The 20452-nt window shown below is 33.4% G+C and overlaps 1 protein-coding gene across 1 annotated transcript; it reads left to right on the top strand.

The window, feature by feature from the left end:
- Positions 1 to 1213: 1213 nt before the first annotated feature.
- LOC147384932 (protein CENTRORADIALIS-like) lies at positions 1214 to 2817 on the top strand. The gene is made up of 4 exons (XM_086425819.1): positions 1214 to 1484; positions 1616 to 1677; positions 1986 to 2026; positions 2448 to 2817. Exons 1-4 carry the CDS (start codon positions 1266 to 1268, stop codon positions 2663 to 2665), a joined length of 540 nt encoding a protein of 179 aa, XP_086281945.1. The 5' UTR covers positions 1214 to 1265; the 3' UTR covers positions 2666 to 2817.
- Positions 2818 to 20452: the final 17635 nt, after the last annotated feature.

Raw genomic sequence — 20452 nt, 5'->3', positions numbered from 1 at the left:
ATGGCCAAATTTTTTACTTGATGGCAAAAAAAATCATCCAAATTGTATACAATCTAGAGTTAGACCCTTCATTAGGAGGGAATTAATCAATCACTTGGGATCATTTCATTTTGCTAATATTTAGACCTAGGGAGCCTTTTGAAAAAGAAAAATAAAAGAGAAGAAAATATTTTTTATCAAGTGTTTGAAACTTTGAATTGTCAAATGTAGTCCACTGAGGGAAATGCAAAAAAGGTACCTTGGCTTCCAATTATAAGATAAATCACAACTTCCTTTAGCAATTTAAGAAAAATCCTTGAATCTCTTTACTTGAAATGACCTCGCAGCACTATCACGCTATGTTTTGTGGAGTCTCTTTATGCCCTCAAAAATCCTTATTAAATAATGTCTAAAAATGGTAAAATTCTTTAATTTCGGAAGGTTCCAACATACCAACTCAATAATTTCTCCAATTTTTTTTGCCTTAATTGAAAAAGAGAAATGTCATCTCAACTAGAGAATGTTCAATCAGGTAGTCTAACTTTCTTTTTATATTTTCTAAAAAGCCCTTTCTTTTTATCCTTTTGTTAAAAAATTAGAAAAATTCTCAAACAGCCTAATGGTGATCCACACGATGAATTTTTTTCCTTTCTTTAAAAATATATATATATATATATCTTGTTAAGAAAATATCAAATGGAAAACCCCCCAAATATAGATGTAATCTCTCTCTCTCTCTCTCTCTCCATGTTTTTACTCTTTTTTTTTCTCTTGAACCTCCATAAAGTTTGATCTAACATTTGCAAGCAACTCGTGTGGTCAAAAGGGACCAATAGAATTGATCCAATTGGAATGGGGAGTGACAGAACTAAGCCTTTTTTTCCCACTTTTTTATGTGCTACTTAAATTTGTAATCTCCCTCTCTCTTTATTGTTTTTGTTATTTTTCCCCTTGAACTAGAATAAATTTTGATCCAACACTTGTAAGCAACTTGTTTAGTCAAAAGGACCAATGGAATTGATCCAATGGGAATGAGGATTGATAAAACTAAGCTTTTTTATCATTATTCTTTATTTGTCCCCTTTTGTTTGATGTGCTACTTTTTATACTACCTTGTGACACGTCTCTCCTTTCAAGCCTCTGTAGATCTGAGATGAGTGTCAACTTTTCTACACTATAAGTATAAGGCTTCTACTTCCTTCTCCAATAAGAAACACACAATATATTACTATCCAATATTCTTTAGTCTCTCCTCTACTCACCTCCAAGTCTCTAACTCTTAAGTCATGGCAAGGACAACAGAAGCATCAAGACCATTAGATCCTCTCATAGTTGGTAGAGTTATTGGAGATGTTCTTGAATCCTTCACTCAAACAGTCAAAATGACTGTAACTTATGGTTGCAACAAAAAAGTCAATAATGGTCATGAGCTCTTCCCTTCTGTAGTAACCACCAAACCTAGGGTTGAGGTTCACGGAGGTGATATGAGGTCTTTCTTTACACTGGTATATATTTCTTTCTACCCATTTATGTTTCTTTCTAGCACAAACATGTAGCTTTGGGACTACTCTTAATATTCAAAATCCTTTAGTGATGTTTTACATGTCTTTTAGTTAAATCGACCTTTCTATTGCAGGTGATGACAGATCCAGATGTTCCTGGCCCTAGTGATCCATATCTGAGGGAACATCTTCACTGGTAAGGCCTTAAAGAACTTCTTCTCACAAAAGAAAAATGAAATTTAAAAGAAAGAAGAAGTAATATATGGATACAAAAGCCACAACTAGAATAAAGGGTTCTTTCTTCACAGACTCCAAGTCAACACAAACCCCACACAGTGATAACAAATCACAATTGCATGTGTGGATGTGATGCATGCTTATACAAAAGTAGCTAGAGTTCATGATTTCTAGATCCTTGGACCTGAGTAAAAAATAGAAGAAAATAAATTACTACATATAGATAGAGACACTAACAATTTTCACTTTGATTTGGCTATGGAACAGGATAGTGACAGACATTCCAGGCACAACAGACGCTACATTTGGTAGGTCTCTTAATCCTAGAGAGAGAGAGAGAGAGAGAGAGAGAGAGAGAGAGAAGTCTTGGGCCCAAAAGTCAGTTGGTTGACACATTGCAAAGCAACTTTGAGCTTTTGGGTTCAAGGCCAACTGATCAGAGAGAGAGAGATGGCTTGGACCCATAGCTCAGTTGGCTGACAGATTGCAACGAAGCATTGAACTTGTGGGTTCATGTCCAGCTTCCCCACTAAGAGAGAGAGAGAGAGAGAGAGAGAGAGAGAGAGAGAGAGATGGCTTGGACACATAGCTCAGTTGGCTGACATAGTGCAACGAAGCATTGAACTTGTGGGTTCATGTCCATCTTCCCCACTAAGAGAGAGAGAGAGAGAGAAAGAGAGATGGAATATATATTGAACTAACTAAACTGGTGAGATTTGTAATGAACAGGAAGGGAAGTGATAAGCTATGAGATGCCAAGGCCAAACATAGGGATCCACAGATTTGTATTTGTTCTCTTCAGACAGAAAAGAAGACAATCAGTAAATCCACCTTCTTCAAGAGATTATTTCAATACTAGAAAGTTTGCAGAGGATAATGATCTTGGCGTTCCTGTTTCCGCTGTCTTCTTCAATGCACAAAGGGAAACTGCTGCAAGAAGACGTTAAGGGGTCTGTCAGCTAGATCCCTATCTAATAAGTACTACCATGGCATCGTCATTATATCTATTATATATCATATATGGAGTGATCGATATGAAATCTATATTTTAATATCAAGGAAGGGTGGTTAAAATAAGCCAATGGCTATATTAGTGTACAGGAGGATAACCTTCCTTCTATCCAAGTCTTTCTATTTCTAACATTAGTTTTATATTTTATGTTTCTATGACTATAATAAACGAGGGTTATTAAATGTCTAATTGTCTTAGTATAATTGAACTATGTTTTCTTATTTTGATCAACTTTGATGGGAATGAGAACAAGTTTAGTATACCTTGAGTTTGATTGGGGATTGAACTTTTAGCAATAAGGTTCCCAAGCAGCGGGTGTGATCTCTCTAATTTCCAAACTTTTTTCCCTTTTTTTCAGATTTAATTATGCATTGGGGCTTTAAAATAAAGAAAATTACAAAGGAGTTAATTCTCTAACTAAACCTTTATCCATTCTGCCTATGGAAAAAAACAAGGAAGATTGACTCTTTATTGAGAATATGTACCCAATAGTTCTCAAGTAAAGAATACAAATAATTTAAGTCACACTTAATAAACTATTAGTCTATTAAGGATTTTTTGAAGAAAAATACTTGAAATAACCTTTAACAACTTTATAAAGTATTTTGATCTAAAAATATAAGGAGTCAAATAAAAAAAATTATTTAGTAATTAATATTTTTGTAAAAAATAAAAAATAAATATTTTATTTATAAAAAATTAAATTCAATATAATTTTATTTGACCATCTATATCAACTTGCTAATTTTTGAGTTGAATCAATTATATCAATATTCAAGTCAAGTTTTAAAATTATTTTTTATTTATTTAAAATTATTTATATATTTTAATAAATCTAATATATATAGACCAAATCAATTTGATAATGATTATACTCATCTCCATCATCATCATTGGTGTAGTCATTATCATTTATGTGATTTAAAGATTACTAATTTTGTTAAGAGATCTGCTTTTTTAATTTATCTATAAGAAATGATTGTAGTTGAGGGATATGTCATTAATTATAAAACATAGGAGTAGATCAAATATTCTCAAATATACATGTTTCTTTAAACTTCAAAACTCATTGAAAGGGTAATTATGGTATTTTAGTTGCAAAAAAAAAAATTTAGACTAATATTTGATAAATTTGGTACTAAAGAGTCCATATTTCTTTTAGAAGGGATTTTTTGATACATATTTTTAAAAAATAGGCATTTGTGGTCATTGTCCCAAAAAATAATAATTAGAGTCTAGATCATATACACCCGGAGTGGAGGATTGAAACTCTCCTCCCATGAATGATTTTTTTTCTCATAGCCCAACAACCATTTGACATGTGCAATAAAAAGAAATTTTCTCTCCTACCCACCACGTCCTTTGCCTACAAATTTTAATTTTAAAATCTTAAAATGGGTCATGGAGCTCACATGGATTTCCACATTATCAATCTAAGGCCACAACCTTCTAGGCTTTTTTGAAAAATTTATATTCAGAAAAAAAAAAAAAAAAAAAAAGAGTTTTTCAAGTTTGATCCCGGAATTTTAAAATAGACGGTTACCAAGTAATTAAACTTAAAATTAAAATTCAAAGATGAAAAATAAAGTTTTTTTTTCATTTTTTTTAAGTTCATAGAATTTCGTCCTCGACAACCTTGTAGCATCGTATCATGTTTTTGAATGGTGATTCGATCAGAAAATTTTTATTTTCCACAATGGGTAGGAGAGAAAATTTTCCTCTCTTATCATATCATGTTGGGTTGTAAAGAAAAAAGTACTTCTCCTCGCACACCCCAATACACTTCACATAAGTCATAATTCAAGGAATTAGATCCTAAAATATCTCATTTTAAAAAATTTCTTGGATTACGATTTACGTGGTGTGTATTAGGGTTTGGGAGGAGGGCTACAACCCTGGGTGCATACGATCCGCACTCAAACAATTATGACGCTAGCTAATTCAATTGTCATTGGAATTTTGATGAATTAAAAAAAATAAAATCAATAAGTTTCAAATTTTTATATTAAAATGACGATATTATTTTTTATATATCATCAAAATCTCCTAGGTACATGTAATACTCCCACAAACCACTCATACTAGTTAAGTCCGAATAAATCTCTATGAGTCACTAACGAGGAATAAATGATAATATTTTTAATAATATAAAAGGTTCAATGAGACATAGATTTTAGTTGATCATATTTTATTTATTTTTAAATATATATCATTCATTAAGCTGCACATACCTATAATTTTAAATAATTTTTTTTATTATTTCATATGTAGGGTAAAATAAGTACTAAAATGACGTGTCAAAACCCTGTCGACAACTTATATGGATCAAATTAAAACTTAAAAGACTAATTAAAAGTGACAAGGACCTTTCAATTCTTAAATGTGGATCTAGGACCTATCAATGGGAATTGGTGCCTACAAAGGAAAAGTAAGTGATTTGGACAAGAAGAGAATATTTATGTTCCACTTATTTTTTCCTCGTCAATGAAATATATCTTATTTTCTTATAGAATTGTTTGCTCAGACCTTTTCCATAAAGCCCTCACAGGCTATGTTACACGTGTAACTTTAAGAGAATAGTTTTGTAAATTTGGAAATGCCCCCACTAAATCCGTGCTAATGTGATTGGTAGATCCTAGATCTTGTTAGGAAAAAGTCCATGAGCAATAATAATTATTATTATTTTTCTCAATTTTGAAGTTCCATTAACCACGAAATGGTACTTAGAATGACCAATTAGGACATAGAGCATATCTACCATAAGAAAATGTTCTTGCTACGGTGAGAAGAAAAATAAGTATTGTTTAGGATTTATAAAATTTATATTCTTTATCAAATATGTATCATTGACATTAACATGTTGATTAGGGTTAATTTCACTTTTGTAGTATTTCTTTTACATGGCTGTAAAGGTAAAATCTTGAATGTCTTCAATTCCTTGAGATTTAATCCCAAGAGTCAATATTTATTTTCTTTGATACACACGTACAATCGAACCACACACAAAAATCATAAAGAAAAGGAAAGAAGAGAGATAGAGAGAATAATGTACAAGATTTGTTCATTAGGTTCACCAAGAATCCAAACTACATCCCCAGACTCCAAAGAGTCATTTCACTATTATCAAAGTTCTTACCAGTTTTTCTCTACAATCCCTCTCCTTTGATACCCCTCTCTTCTTTATAAATAGAAACCCTAAAAAAGAAATACAATCAAATAAGGATTTCTTATTAAATCTATCATTATCTAAAAGAGAGTCCCTTATTAACAATGCCCTTTTCTGTTTAGATAAGATTACATACTTATTTCAATATCTTTTAGAATTCATCGATGATGCCTCGAGATATGCATCTAGTTTACTACACAACCAATCATCGTGATTTACCTTTTTCATGCCATGTGTCAAATACGAATTTTTACTCACACAATGACATTTCCAATCCCAAGCTAAGATAATGGAGGATTATGCCTAGTTATATGCCATCGATCGCAATCTTCCAACATCAAGATTATTGCAGTAATGCTTTAATGTTTGTTTGAATGTTCATCATACCTTATCTAAATTATTGGGATTGGAAACATGAATCCTATTCTTCCATTACTATTATTGCAAATCTTATCTTCAACTAGCCCAGACCCTATATTAAAACATTTAGCTCAACGCAAGCTCGAGCCTAATATTTCTAACATGAATAGATTTTCATATACTTCATTTCCTAAAAGAAAGGGAGGAGGGGGCCAATCCTGCCCTAAAAATGATACAAAACTTGATTAACCATCCTAATTTTGAACTAGATAGCAGTTGTCTTTAGGTGATGATACTAGAGACCTGGCTTTTTTTTTTATGAGTAAGTTGGACTTGAACCCACAACCTCAAGGTTTCTTTGCAATGTGTCAAACCAACTGAGCTATGGGTCTGAGCCCACTAGAGACCTGGTTTCAAATCTCGTTAACACCATGTTACTGACCTCATTAAAAATAGGCTTATAAATCAAAAAATCATTTATTGAACTAGATAGGAACTACAATAAAGATTTGACGGACTCAAAAATGAAACTACAATGGGATTTTAATCTAGGGAATTTTAACAAAACGTGATCAACTTTTGTCTCTAGTTGATATTGATGATTTTTTTAGTTAGTTTCAATGATTTTTGAATTGTTGTTGATGGTAATTATCACGATTTTATGGATTTTAGGGGGTTTAGAATAGTTGCTCATGATTTTAGTAGGATTTCGTGGATTACGGATACAAGATAGTTGAGAATTTTCACATTTTGAAACAAGGAAAATAAAAGGAAATGGCAATTCAAATAGTTGAACAATAAGGGACTAACACTGGGAAACCTAGAACAATCTAAGTACCTAAATTCACATTTATTTAAGAGAAAAAATTCACATACATAGTGGGTCACAATGGTTATCACTTTGCATTCTTATGCCTTAACAATACAATTTGTTTAGGGATGCCATTATAAACCTTAAATTTACATAATTAGGATTAGGGGTGCACATTGGATTGGGTAAATCTGATAATTGAACTAATTTGAAGCCTTTTGGATTGGATTGGTTCGGATTGAGCTTGGTTTGGTTTGGGTATGATTTGTACATAGAAAAATCCGATTGATTTGGTTCGGTTCCAGATTAGGGGTATAATAGAATCCAACCAATCCGAGAACCAAACTAATCCGAAGTATTTATTATAATATATATATATATATATATATATATTACGAGGAGGTAACTCATCAAAGTCTTCAATTTTATCTCTTCTATTTTTTTCTAACAAAAACTCATAAAAAATGTACACAAATCTCTCTCTCAACTCTCAAATAACTTAACCCATTTATGGAAAAAAAAAATTCGAAGAGTTTGATTCCTTGTTTTTTTACGAGAACCTTTATGCCGTGTTTGTTAGATGAAATTTACTATATGAACCTAGGTTTGGATTCATAAATCTACCATTTATGTATTAGTTTCCTCACTAATATATACAAAATACCAATTTTAAAATTATAATTTTTTTATAGTCTCATTGAGCTTCCTCTAATTTTCAATTTATAGAGATTTCAATCAGAATTTAATCATAAAATCATTTTTATTTAAAAAAATGCATTATTTATGATCTCATCCAAAGAGTTCCTCTTTTGAAAGAAAAAATACTAATTTTTCTATTTTGAAAGTATGAGAACCGAAAACCGATATGAACCAAGGTTGGTTAGGATTGGTTCAGTTCTAAAGGGTAATTGGATTGGTTCGGTTCCAAATTTGTAGAAATGATCATGTTTGGTTCGGTTCTAATTTTGCCAAAATCCGAGCCAATCCGAACCATGTGCACCCCTAATTAGGATATTTGAAGTGCAATAACCACATTAGGTTGCCTAACCAACTAGACCTTGTGATCCACAAAAATTGAAACTTGAAGTTATATGGTCATATGTTCTTCATTTGTTTATATTCTGTCAAGAAAAAACGCAAACAATATCATATTGTTTAAGGAAGTAAAGACTTCCTAATTAGTTTCTGACTGGTAGATTCAATCTTTAGGGATCGTAACAAGGACATAACTGCATCCATTGCGTCACAAAGTTCTCTGCTCCAGTTTGGATAATGTGGTTAATCTTGTGTCAACAAAACATATTAATCATCCATTACTGGTCTATTCTGGCGGGTTTTACTTTTGGATTTTTGGTGAAGTGGTTTTCCTTGTGACCCACACGAAATTGATTTCCTTCCTACATCTGATTCTATTTTGGTTAGTATGCAATTCAAATCCTACCACTTTCTACACCATTCATCTATTTGATTGTTTCCAACAGTTTTGCTAAAAATTAAAATAAAATAAAAAATGAAATTCTATTTCTTATAGGAAAACAAAAAGAACTAGGAGGAATCCTTGTACAAATTGTATATGGGCATAGTATACCTTAATAAGCTTTGTGATGTGCAATCAATGTGGGGCACCTCTTGGATCAGCTAATTTTTTATTATATAGTCTTAATTGGTTTTCAAGGTTTGTGATCTTGGGTACAATGCCTATTGGGTTTGTCATGTTTCTTGCAGGGATGGATGATGACCAAAAGGCCTTGGCATTGGATCCTGAAGGGCCTTTGATGAAGGAGTTTTGGAACAACATGAAGGATTGTAATTATCTTTTTATCTCAATTTTAGTTCTATCAGGATTAATCATCGATATCTTTAGATGCTAGAGTTTAAAACTTTAATTAGATTAGGGTGTCAGATTTCTATTATAATTTTTGTGTTATTTCTTATAAATAGCAGGATTGTAGTCAAAGATTGGTAAGTTTGATGATAAATGAAATTGGCTCAGTCAATTTTGTAGACTAGACCATTTTGAATTTGTCACGTACCCCCTTAATCCATTTAAAAAAAATTATATTATTATATTTTCTACGCATGTCTTGGTTATGAGAGAAATATCTTAATAGGGTCATCTTTGGGAACTAAGCCTCTACTCCGTTGTGAAGACATATGGAGAAGTTCCAGTAATTTGATTAACATTTTTTTTAAACAATACAACTTATCCAATTCACGTTAGTCTTTTCCTCTTCATGTTTATGTATGGTGCTTAGTTGGAAAAGTTACTTACCTGAGCTACGTCCAATACTCTTATGTGAATGGAGTTAAATTTGAAATTCCTTGACTAGTGGAAAAGGAACAATGTTATAGATGCCTAGTCTGTTTCAGATAGTACAAGATTTGGCCAGATTATGAAAATAGGTCAATGTTGTTTGTCTGTGTTTTGACAGAAAATGTGAACAAGAGTTCCATATATGAAATTAATCTTCATGCTGCAAATGTCAAACGGTTCAAGAATGCAATTGAGAATACATATTGATTTGAATTATTCATGGGTATGTTCTTTATATGATTGGTGATTGATTTTCTATTTGTTTTGTGATATTGTTTGGAGTGCTAATTTTTTTAACCCATTTTTCCCCTCTTTGTCTCTATGTTCCTGAGAAATTAATGTTGAATACTCATCCAAATGATCTTCTATGCATTGATGTCATTTTGATTTTTCTGATTTTTTTAAAAGTTCTTTTAGATTGTTCAATCTCAACCATTATGCATGAGATTGAGCCTATAGATCAATTGGTTGTCATCCTGGATGCAAATCATTACGTTGCAGGTCCAATCCTAGCTTACCCACCACTAGAAAAATACAAAATAAAACTTCTAGAAGGTTTTTTTTTTTTTTTTTTTTCTAGTCTTAATAGTTTGTGGTACTGTTTTTACAGGTGTATGTTGCACACTTTTGCTTGTAATATTGAGATGTATGGGGTTTTGATTCTATGACATCTGGTCTTGTTGAAGCTTGTACAAGTGAAACTGACCTATGGAGAGTTTTTTAACTTCACTTTTTTGTTTCAAATAATTCTCTCCCTTGTTAAGTTATTCCAAAGTTTTTTTTTTAACTTTATAATAATTGGGTGATTGGTCTGATGTCTTAAAACAATTGAACATTTTGTTTGTTTTTTATTGTTTTTATTCTAGCTTTCTTTATATTCTTAGGTTTTTCCCCCGAGTATGCTTGTATGACTAAAATTCCATAAAAGGTAATGAGAAATATCAGATAGACCATAAGATGATGTTGGGGAAATTTGTTTTTATTCAACAACATGAACAAACAAATGAGCTTTGAATGAAGATCTTCTAGCATAACTTTATATATGTTTGTTCCTTTACATATGTCAATATTTTGGTCTTGGCTACTAACCTCTTTCTCCCCTTTGAACTAAGGTTTTCAATGGAAATTAGTGGAAGAGAGATCTCTCTTTGGTATGAAAGTCTAGTTTCACATCAGATAGACAAAGTGTAGTTTGGTTGAAAGGAAACTGATTGTGGACAAAGGTGACCTTCACAACCTATATTACTTCAACAACATTGTTGGATCTTTAAGTACTTGAATTTCATATTTGTGTCTGTTTGATTGACTCATCAAAAACTAATATTTTCACCATGGTTGGTAGGTAAGATGACATGGTTTACTATTCAAGTATTGGGTTATTTTCACATATATAGAGAGTGAAATGTTTCTGCTCTTAGAAAATATATACTAACTAATAGTGCCTAATCTTCAAGAGAAAAGAGACAAATTTGTCCTCTTGGCTTTGTTCACATGGCTCTCACAATTGAATTCCTCTGTACATCCTTAGAAACTCAATCAAAACATGAATATGAACAAGAACTAACATTACGTCAGTTTGCGTTTTATATTTTTAAATGACTGATTAAAGTAAAATCTTTTTTTTTTTTTTAATTATAAATCCAAAAAAAAAAAAAGCTACTGTCATTAACAATCGTTTTTACCAACTATCTAAAACAGTCATTTTTTCTGAAAAAAAAATTATGATTTAAAAAAAAAAATTATTATTATAATTTCATGTGTGGCTATGTGATTTTTGAGTCCGAAGGTCACCATTACATGGATTTGGAGTTGTTATCATTCTTTTTTTGAAAAGAGTGTGAATGGGCATCCAAGAGATAATTTTTAAAAATTGATTTTTTTATAGTGACTCATATGTATTCGATACTAATCTACCTAAGATTTAAGTAAGGAGGTCTATTTTGAAAATAGGGAAGTTGTTAGACACCATATTTTCTCCACTTTAGGTGGTAACCTTAGATTCGATCATTTTTCGAAAATAAATAAAAGATCGAAAAATTCGATTTTATGCCATCAAATTCGAGGGACTTTAACTTCAGCCTAGATCAATAAGGACTTTCTTATTGAGGAATGAGCCCTATTGTGATCAATGACTTTGTAAAATACAAATTAAAAAAAATGTAGGCTTAGTGGTTATGGGTCATTTTTCATAGAAAATGTGGGTTTGGGAAGAATATTCATTACATCCTAAGGTTATTCTAAAAAATAAAATAAAATATGAGAGGGATAAAAGAGGCAAAATAAAATGGAGAAATGGGAGATTAATGTATTTCTTTTATCTTCACTTTACTTAGTTTTTTATTCAATCTTCTTTAAGCTCATTTCTTGGTCTTCTAAAGTCTCTCTTGATTTGGAACTTTGGTGTATAGAAATTAAGAGTTGAAGTGCTTGTAGTATGAAGGTTTGAGGTTGATGGATTTTTAGGTTAAGAATTGTAAGGTAGAGGTTGTGAGTTGAGAGACTTTAGTGGGTTTGAAATGTATTGTGAGTTGAGATTGTGAATTGAGGGCCTTAGTGGATTTGAGAGAGATGAGTCATTTGAGAGTTGGGAGAGATAAGAGTAGTAAGACTTAAGAGAGGGAATTCAAGCATAAGTAGAATTTGTGAGAATGGGGTGAAAGTAAGAAATAATGGAAAATGGCATAGAGTTTGTGAATGAAGTGAAGGAATTATGAGGTTAGTAGAGGGGTAAATGTGAAAAAATGTGTAAATAGGTTGCTTTTGACTCAAATCCATGGATAAAATCCAATTGCGTTGAGTAACGACCCATGCCTAGGTTGAATATTAGTTGACGTTGAGAGGGATGGGTATTTGACTAAAAAAATGACTTATGTAAGAGATTAGGTAATTTGATTTGGGAGAGTAAATGATGTTGTAACATGTATCCCAAAGGTGATAGAAATGTATAGTTTTTTAATAAGTTAGGTAAAGAAATTAAGGAGAAGGGATGTGAGGATGACTTGTGATGAAAGTTTAGAGAAAATGATGGAGGTTGGTGATGACAAGTGGTGTAGGTTGAGATATGAGTTGTGCAACTTTTGAGGGAGGTGATTGGGTAGGCATATTGATTGTGGGAGGTGGATTGCAGTGGTGACAAGTGTCAATTTTTTTACGATTATGGGTTTTTGGTGTTGATTGTTTAAGGTTATGATTGTGAATATAATTTTGAGCTTGAGTAAAGGTTTGATTTAAAGTAGACTTTTATATGTTGGGCTTATGATTAGTTAGTGATTTAAGTTAAGTTGTATTGAAATTGGCTTGGGTTTAAGGTTAGATTAGGATTGAGGCTTTGGTTGGAATTAGGTTATGTTGAGGCATTTTTTAGGAATTGGATTGGTATAGGGATGTGATAGGCCTAGGGGTTTGATAAGCTTAGGGGTTTAATAGATTTTTTTAGAAAAATAATTTGTAATCCTCCACCCTATGTGCATAAGATTTGAATTCTTTCTCTCTCAATGTATATAAATACATATTTCTTTATTCAGTGAGAAAATATGATATGTAAGAGTTTTTTCATTATAATATAATCTATGAATCCATGGATATACCTCGATTTTGAGTGAATTAAGTAAATATTTGTTTCCTTCGAATCTTATTTTTTTTCTCCATTACTTCTGTTTTGTTTTTTGTTTTTTTATTTAAACCTTTGCATGTGTAACATTCATGTCAAGGTAATTTTGTCTTGACCTACGATGCATAGAAAGACAAGTCAGAGTCATAGAAATGTCCAACAGTTAAAATGACAAGCCATTGAGAAATGGACAACGGCGGATTGATGTATAGAACAAGAGTCGTGCTAGAGTTACATTGAACAACCCGCAGCTGCGGGATTGAAACGTGGAGCTGTCCGTATGTGAAACTGACTTGTGTTTCATTTATTGACAGATAGGGGACAGTGAAGTGAAGCATGCGATGGGAGTCTCTCTCTCTCTACAACTCTCTCCCCCGTAGGGTTTCATGTCCACTCTCTCTCTCTTAAGGTTCTCTAGCTTTCTCACACTAGGCCCTAGGGTTTCATGTTCCACTGTGTGTCTCTCTACAACAGTTCATGTTGATATGCCCTTTAATGGTAAAGTTCCATGAATACTTTCCCTTGGTTCCAGTTTGAAAGGCTGCCACCTTTCACTGTCCCAACTCCCAACCATTGCTGATTCAGACTTCTCTCTCTGTGGGCTACGTGAAGTGGAGATGTAAAAAGTACGGAAACAGAATAAATAATTAAATATCAAAAATAAAAATGGATAACTATTAACTCCGTAGAGAGATGCTATTAGCACCCCAACTTTTACTTGCACCCTTATTAAAAAACAAGTGACTAGGGGTGTCAATGGACGGGTTCGGATGGGATTGATTGAGCCCTAACCCGTCCTTTAAGAGGCGGATTCTACCTAGACTAGTCCTATAATAGTATTGATCCTAAGTCTACTAAGCCCTAACCAGGTCTTAATGGGCTCGGGCTTGACTCGAGCCGGATTCGAGTCAAATCGAATGACTAAAATTTAATATTTTTAATAAAAATTTTGTGTTTTTGAAACACTTTTTTTATACATCCTTGAAGCCCAAGTCCAACCCGGATGTAATGGGCTAAAAATTATTTAGCTCGGCCTTATCTTTGCAGGTACAATATGAAGGCCCTAGCCATTGTTTTGTCAGGTGGGCCGGGTGGGACTAGTGGGCTGACAAGCTCAATTGACAGCCCTACAAGTGAATGATTGTGTAAAGGGTGAATTGGAGTTCGGTACACTGTTCATTTTAATTTTCAAAATATGTGTTCGTCATTTTTATAACCAACGAACTCGTGAATTTTTCACTTTTAATATCTACAAATTTATTAATTACAAAAGTGATGAATTCACTCGAAATGCATGTTTTAATAGTATACCGAAACTGAAATTTGGACATAAATTGTACAAGTTTTGGGGAAAATCCCATAAATAAAAGTCGGAGTGCCGATACTTTGGGGGTTTAGGATTTTATATCATCTTAATCATAATTGTAAACAAATATTGAACTTGTTTGAGCTAGTATTATAATGTTTTGTAATAATGAAATAATAATTTGAGCCAAATCTGTGTAATGTTTAAAGATTATGTTTTAATCTTTAATTGGGGTGTGATGAAATAATTTAAGAAATTGGTGGGCATGAAGTAAAAAAATTAGGGTGGTAATGGCAACTCTCTTAATTAAGAGTAGGGGGGAGAATCTTAATTTGTAGATAAAAATGAGAGGAAAGTTATGTTGGAGAATTGTCATGAATTCAATATGGTTTCTTGATGATCCGTTTGACCCAATTAATTGGTAATGTGCGGGGTTTTCCCATTTGGTTTGGGTTTTGATCCTACCCATTTTCTATTCTTTGTAACCCTAAGTATATAAATGGTATTTTTAGATTCTTAATTTGTAAGAGAGAGCCACTAGGGAAAGAGTGAAAAGGGGTGTAACATGGGATTAGGGTTTCTGACAAACTTTGTAAAATCTCGTTGAAGATAGTGGATTGATTATCATTGTCCGTCAACGTAGGCATCTTGTTAAACCACGTAAATCGTGTATTATATTTTTTGTTTTGCTCATTGTTCGTCTTATTTGTTGCATGCTTTCGCACAACAAGTTATTATATTTGATTACATGTATCTATTACCAGTTTACCACTGACCATACAAACTTTTGACCCACCCTTAAAGTTAAAAGATCAGCTCGATTAATCTTTTATGTCCATTGGATTTGAGTTTTTATTTATTTATTTTGTGAATGAAATTACAGTGAAAAAATTAAAGATTCAAATTGTGGGCTTGTCTTTCTTTTCTTTTTTTAATCATAACTCTCTTACCTTCAATTTCTCCCATGTCTTGTGTGGGTTGAATCACCATATTATCTACAATTACAATATGGATATCAAGTCAATGTTGATTTTGACAAAGTAGCAAAAGTTTTGATAACCAAAATCACATATCTTTGCCCTTGTTTGTCTGCTTTATATAATTTTTCATAATGGGTATCCGTATCTCGTCCACTCTTGCCTAATTATATAATGTAAGATCACCATGTGGCTTTTATGAAGTTCAATGGATGACGTCTATCTGAGATGGCCATGTGTCCATATTAGGGTGTGGTGTGGGTATTTATTTATTTTTATAAGGTACAGTTTTTCCACACCCTTATGGGATGAGACTAGTCTTTATGGCTACAAGTTGTAGAGAGACCCAAAGAGAGTAGTTTAGGAGGTCACCCAATTTCCAACACATGACTAGAGGGAGCAAATCCTTATCGTAAGTTTTACCACTAAGTCAATCCCTCGGGGTGTGTTGATAATGCTTTGATAGCTTAGTGCATAGAAGTCCTTCATAAAATTACTCAAATCCAATTAAAACCATTAATCAAGTTTACTTTAGGTCTAATTAGTAAGGATAAACCAAAAGCTCACAGAATGAGAAACTCGAAAAGCGATCAGCTAGAGTTGGCTTGATCAACATTAATTGTAATAGGTTTGCATAGACAACACCTCGGATTCTCTCTTTTTAAAAGATGGATTTGACTTCAATATGGGAGGCTCTTTGACAAGTACCACGCCATTGCCAAGAAAAGAAAACTTAAACGGAATAGATCATGGTGGGGATCTTTAAATTTATTATTATTATTTTTTATTTTATTTATTTTTTTATATTATCGGTTTGGGGGTCCAAACGGGTCAGGGATTAAGAATCATTCCAACAAGGTATCTGATCATATTAGATTTTTAATCCAATTCAAAATCCTCAATCCATTTCCCGTGTTATTAGATCAGGTCAAATTTTGATCCATTTAGATCTACTAACATGGGTTCTTCACCTTCTTCCACTATGTGTAAATTGAAATTTTTGACAAGAAAATTTGACAGACTAAAGCCCATAAATTTTAGAAAGCCAATTTTGATGGCCTATGGCCGTTGAAATTTTTGAAGATCTCCAGTTCGACGGCTTAGAGTCATCAAATTTCTTCCATCCTTCATTAATTCCACAGTTTTAGTCCATCACAAAAAAGTTTTAACGCATAGATCCATCAAATTTTATGAAATTCGATGGCCTTAGGCTGTCAAATATAAGTTTTTTTCATGTTGTGTTCCCTACCAAATTAATCACAATAACAATAATAAATTTCATGCTCATTTCACTAAAGTGGAGTCCAGCAATCTAGGAGAGAGAGACAGATTATATTTGTGCCTTGTATTATGTTGGTGGTATTATATGGTCAGAATGGACAATATACCAGGCGAAAATTAATGGAAAATTGAAAGGATCACATGTGTGGACGAAGACAATCTTCCCGGATCACATAAAGTTTGCATCGTGTTCTCTTTTTATTTTAATTTGCATTTTTTATATCATTATATATCGTCGATTCTCACACCAATTTTCTACATGAAAGATGGTCAAAAATCTTTGATGAGACAAGAAAAATGAAATAGACTGAGACCCACAAGCATTGTTCAACTCCTAGATCTTCCTTCTTATCAAGATCATGAACAAATTTTAACGAGGGACCTCACGCTTGGCCATATGCAAGTTGGGCCTATGGATCAGTACCATATTATTTGGATATCGCTGTTTGACAAAGCAAATTTTGGCAAATCCAACTCGTTGACACTTCTATTTTTTGGTGTAATTCATTTAGCCGCACAAAGGGGCATAAAAATCAGTTTAAATCCTGAGTTGATAGAAAATACCCTTGGTAATTGTAAGTTAGGAATCTTTGCTTTAGGCGTATGTAGTAGCGAAAATCTGCAAAGTGCCTCATGATTCGCATTGAAACTTTAAGATTAACCCAATCCAAGTTCTCCAATCGTTAGGTGACGCCCAAGTCACTCCAAATGTAGCACAAATTTAAGTTCACTAAAAAAATTAAGTAAATGATACATCATGTGGTCAAGAAGTCTAATGTCCTATTGGTTTCTCCCAATACGAGTCTAATTCCAAACAATTAAAAGGGCTGTTTTCAACTTAATTTCTTTGATAATCAACTGGAGATGTCTATATTACCCCAAATATCAACCAAACCTCACCCTTAGTTTTTCATGGTTTAGTAAGTTGTAGAAACCTTCAAACAAGTCCAAAAACCAACCCATAAAACAATGATCATGGAAGAGCAACACCCAACGAAAAAGGAATTACTTTGCAAACACTCCAATCCTCAACTTGGGAGCATGCCATCATGAAAGGTCTATGAGTGGCTTTTGAGAAACCAATCCATATGCAGCACCAGTGCAATTATAGTTCTCGATGGTACAGATGGCGAAATGAGCTTCGAAGTGTCAATTGACATAGAAATCTCACTATAAGAGTTTCAAGACACTTATACTATGGTAGGACAAAGTAAATGATACAAGATTATGGAATGATGAGTTGTTCATGTAGTCAAGCTCAATGGGCTAAAGTAGTTGACACTAAGTTCCGATCCTTGATTTATGTTGGGCTAGGAAAAGCAGATCAAATATCAGTCTCTTTACAGTCCCTTCGATCATCTTTAAGATTTGTGTGTTTGTATTTTACTCGTCTATGTATTTTGAATCAAACAAGTCCAATAATTCGAAAGGGTCTGCATGAATGAGTATGGGATGTAGTTTATAGTCAAGAAATTGAAAATAGGCTTTTTAGATTGGATCCCAAGATCACCAGCTGCAAGGGCTGTCAATGGATCGGGCTGGACCCGATTTTAAATGGGCCGGGCTTTTCTAGGTTAAAAATTAGGCCCTTACCCAACCCATCTAAATATTGTGTAGGGCTTAACAAATAAAACCTTAGTCCAAATCCAATCCACTTCCACCTACATTGGGATCATTTATGGGCTGGACCAAACCCATTTCCAAAGACACTGCGAATGTAAGGGGATCATTATTAATTTATAATAAAACTATTATATAATTTATTTAATATAATGTAGCGGGCCAGGCCACCCATCGGGCCTACCTTCAAAATCGCAATCCAGCCCTATTATTAAATGGGCTTAACCCGACCCGACAGTTAAATGAACTTAATAACTAAAACCAAGCCCGATCCTGATCCCCATCCATAACGGGTCGAATCAGGCCAAAACATTACCCATTGACAGCTCTAGCAGCTACTCTGACCTAATGTACAATGAGCCCACCAACTTTCCTACCAAGATGCCTACTGTTTAAAACTAGCTATAACTTTGATTATTGTCAGAGTTGGGAAAAAAGCCACTGCAATAGTGCAATGTGTTAATCCAAGTATTAAGAACATATTTATGAGAAAACAATATCCTAAAACTTCAGACCTATGTAACAAATAATAGTTAATTATTTTAGGTTTTGCAGATAAAGTTGATGATCAAAAATAACATAAATATTATTCAAGAATGACTAAAGTATTTATAATTTTCGTCACTTCTATTACGCCAAAAAATGTTAATCACTAATAGTAAACATTGAGACAGAAAAACAATTGAAGAGAATGAACAAGAAAGAAAAATCAACCACAACACGAATTTACGTGAATAATCTTATATCAGGGACAAATCAGTCACACCGAATTCACTATGCTCAAAAGCCAAAAAAATTACAATGTTTCTCTTGCATCCAATGTAGGTGTGAGGCTAGGCACTCGACTAGCCAACACCTCAACATAAGCCTTGTTCTGGTGGGGTAAGGTTTGATATGTCACTGTTGTGCGCTCATAAAATTATGTTGAGACACTCTGCATTCAAATTGCCTTATGTTGGATCTTTCTATGTGATCATCCTTATGTCAGGCTTCCAGCCTACAGGATACATGTGCCATATTTGCAAAAGTTATAATCATGTTGTCTTTGTCTATTTCGTTAATCATCCCAACCCAGAAGTTGGGAGTTTTTTTTTATAAAAAGGTCAACAGGATTAAGGCAGACCTACACCAGCTACAACCTCAGGAAAGGAAAACCCCTATGATCTTAATTAATGATAGAACCGAGGTTACAAAAGAGATCCCCTCTATCTATTTCAGAACATTCCATGAAGTCTTGGGAGGATGCAAGATAACTCCCAACTCAATTAGCTTCCCCAAAAACATGGTTGAAGGTGTACCCGTGAAAATTAGGAAGGAGCCTTCTAATAGAAGGACTAAGTGTATAACACTCCATGGAGTACTTCATCGGTCGTTAAGGATATTGACAGTCGTTAATGAGTCTGCCTGAACCCGAATGTTGAGGCAATCTTTTGCAATACACAACTTGAACCTTCAAGGATAGCCTGTATTTCGTGATAGATGATTGAAACAGGGTTTGCACAGCCTGCAATAGCAGCAATCACCACTCCTTCATGGTCTCAAATGATTGCTCCAAGTCCAGCTCGAGTGTCCAAGAATGAGCCATTAGTGTTAAGTGCCCAAGTGCCAATGTTTGGTTTTGGCCAAGAGCAATAAACTCTCCTAAGCTATGAGAAGGTCACGTTAAATTCTCAAGCTTGAAAGAAATACTAATTGTAGTCAAAAGTTGGGAGTTCATTAGCACAGTCGGCTCTTGGTTGTGCGGGCTCCCATCTCCCTAAGTGATTTTCTCATTTCCAAAGCAGGAAAAGGACATTACGTCGTCAATAGTGACATCAGATCTCGACCATGGAGTATCTCTTGTATCTCGAGCTGACAAGCGTGATCCTCAGGTGTTCGTCTTTTTTTCTAAAAAATTGCCAAAGTGTTTGGGCTCGAAAAGACGAGAATATTTGAATAATATCGATGATTTAGAACAGATTACAAAGAATGGTCCAAATACACACGTTATCCTCGGACTAAAGACTAAAATTCATGACAATAATTTGTTATTTTACTATCCCAGATTTATAATAAAAAGTATTATAAGTCTGGGTCATAGGGGATCACAGAGCCAGCAATTTTAAGGTGCTTCTCAAATATCAACATGGGGATGAAAAGTTTCCCATCTAAACTATTTAGAACATGACAACAGAACCACCGCCCTGTGTTTTATCATTCATTAAATAAACTTAAACAAAACAAAACAAAGAAAAAGAAAAAAAGACCAGAGAGCCAGAAAGGAACTATGCATGATAA

This window comes from Akebia trifoliata, chromosome 15 (genome assembly GCF_017979445.1).
Source record: "Akebia trifoliata isolate Shusen 1 chromosome 15, ASM1797944v1, whole genome shotgun sequence".
Taxonomy (NCBI): domain Eukaryota; kingdom Viridiplantae; phylum Streptophyta; class Magnoliopsida; order Ranunculales; family Lardizabalaceae; genus Akebia; species Akebia trifoliata.
The sequence above is the reverse complement of the archived record's forward strand: the minus strand, read 5'-3'. Positions and strand labels throughout refer to the sequence as shown.

What these genes read in the sequence shown, in the direction of transcription:
- LOC147384932 (XM_086425819.1), top strand. Translation starts at nt 1,266, where the DNA reads ATGGCAAGGACAACAGAAGCATCAAGACCATTAGATCCTCTCATAGTT. An exon ending in TGAGGTCTTTCTTTACACTG is followed by an intron (nt 1,485 to 1,615) that starts GTATATATTTCT and finishes TTTCTATTGCAG; the next exon opens with GTGATGACAGATCCAGATGT. An exon ending in CTGAGGGAACATCTTCACTG is followed by an intron (nt 1,678 to 1,985) that starts GTAAGGCCTTAA and finishes GCTATGGAACAG; the next exon opens with GATAGTGACAGACATTCCAG.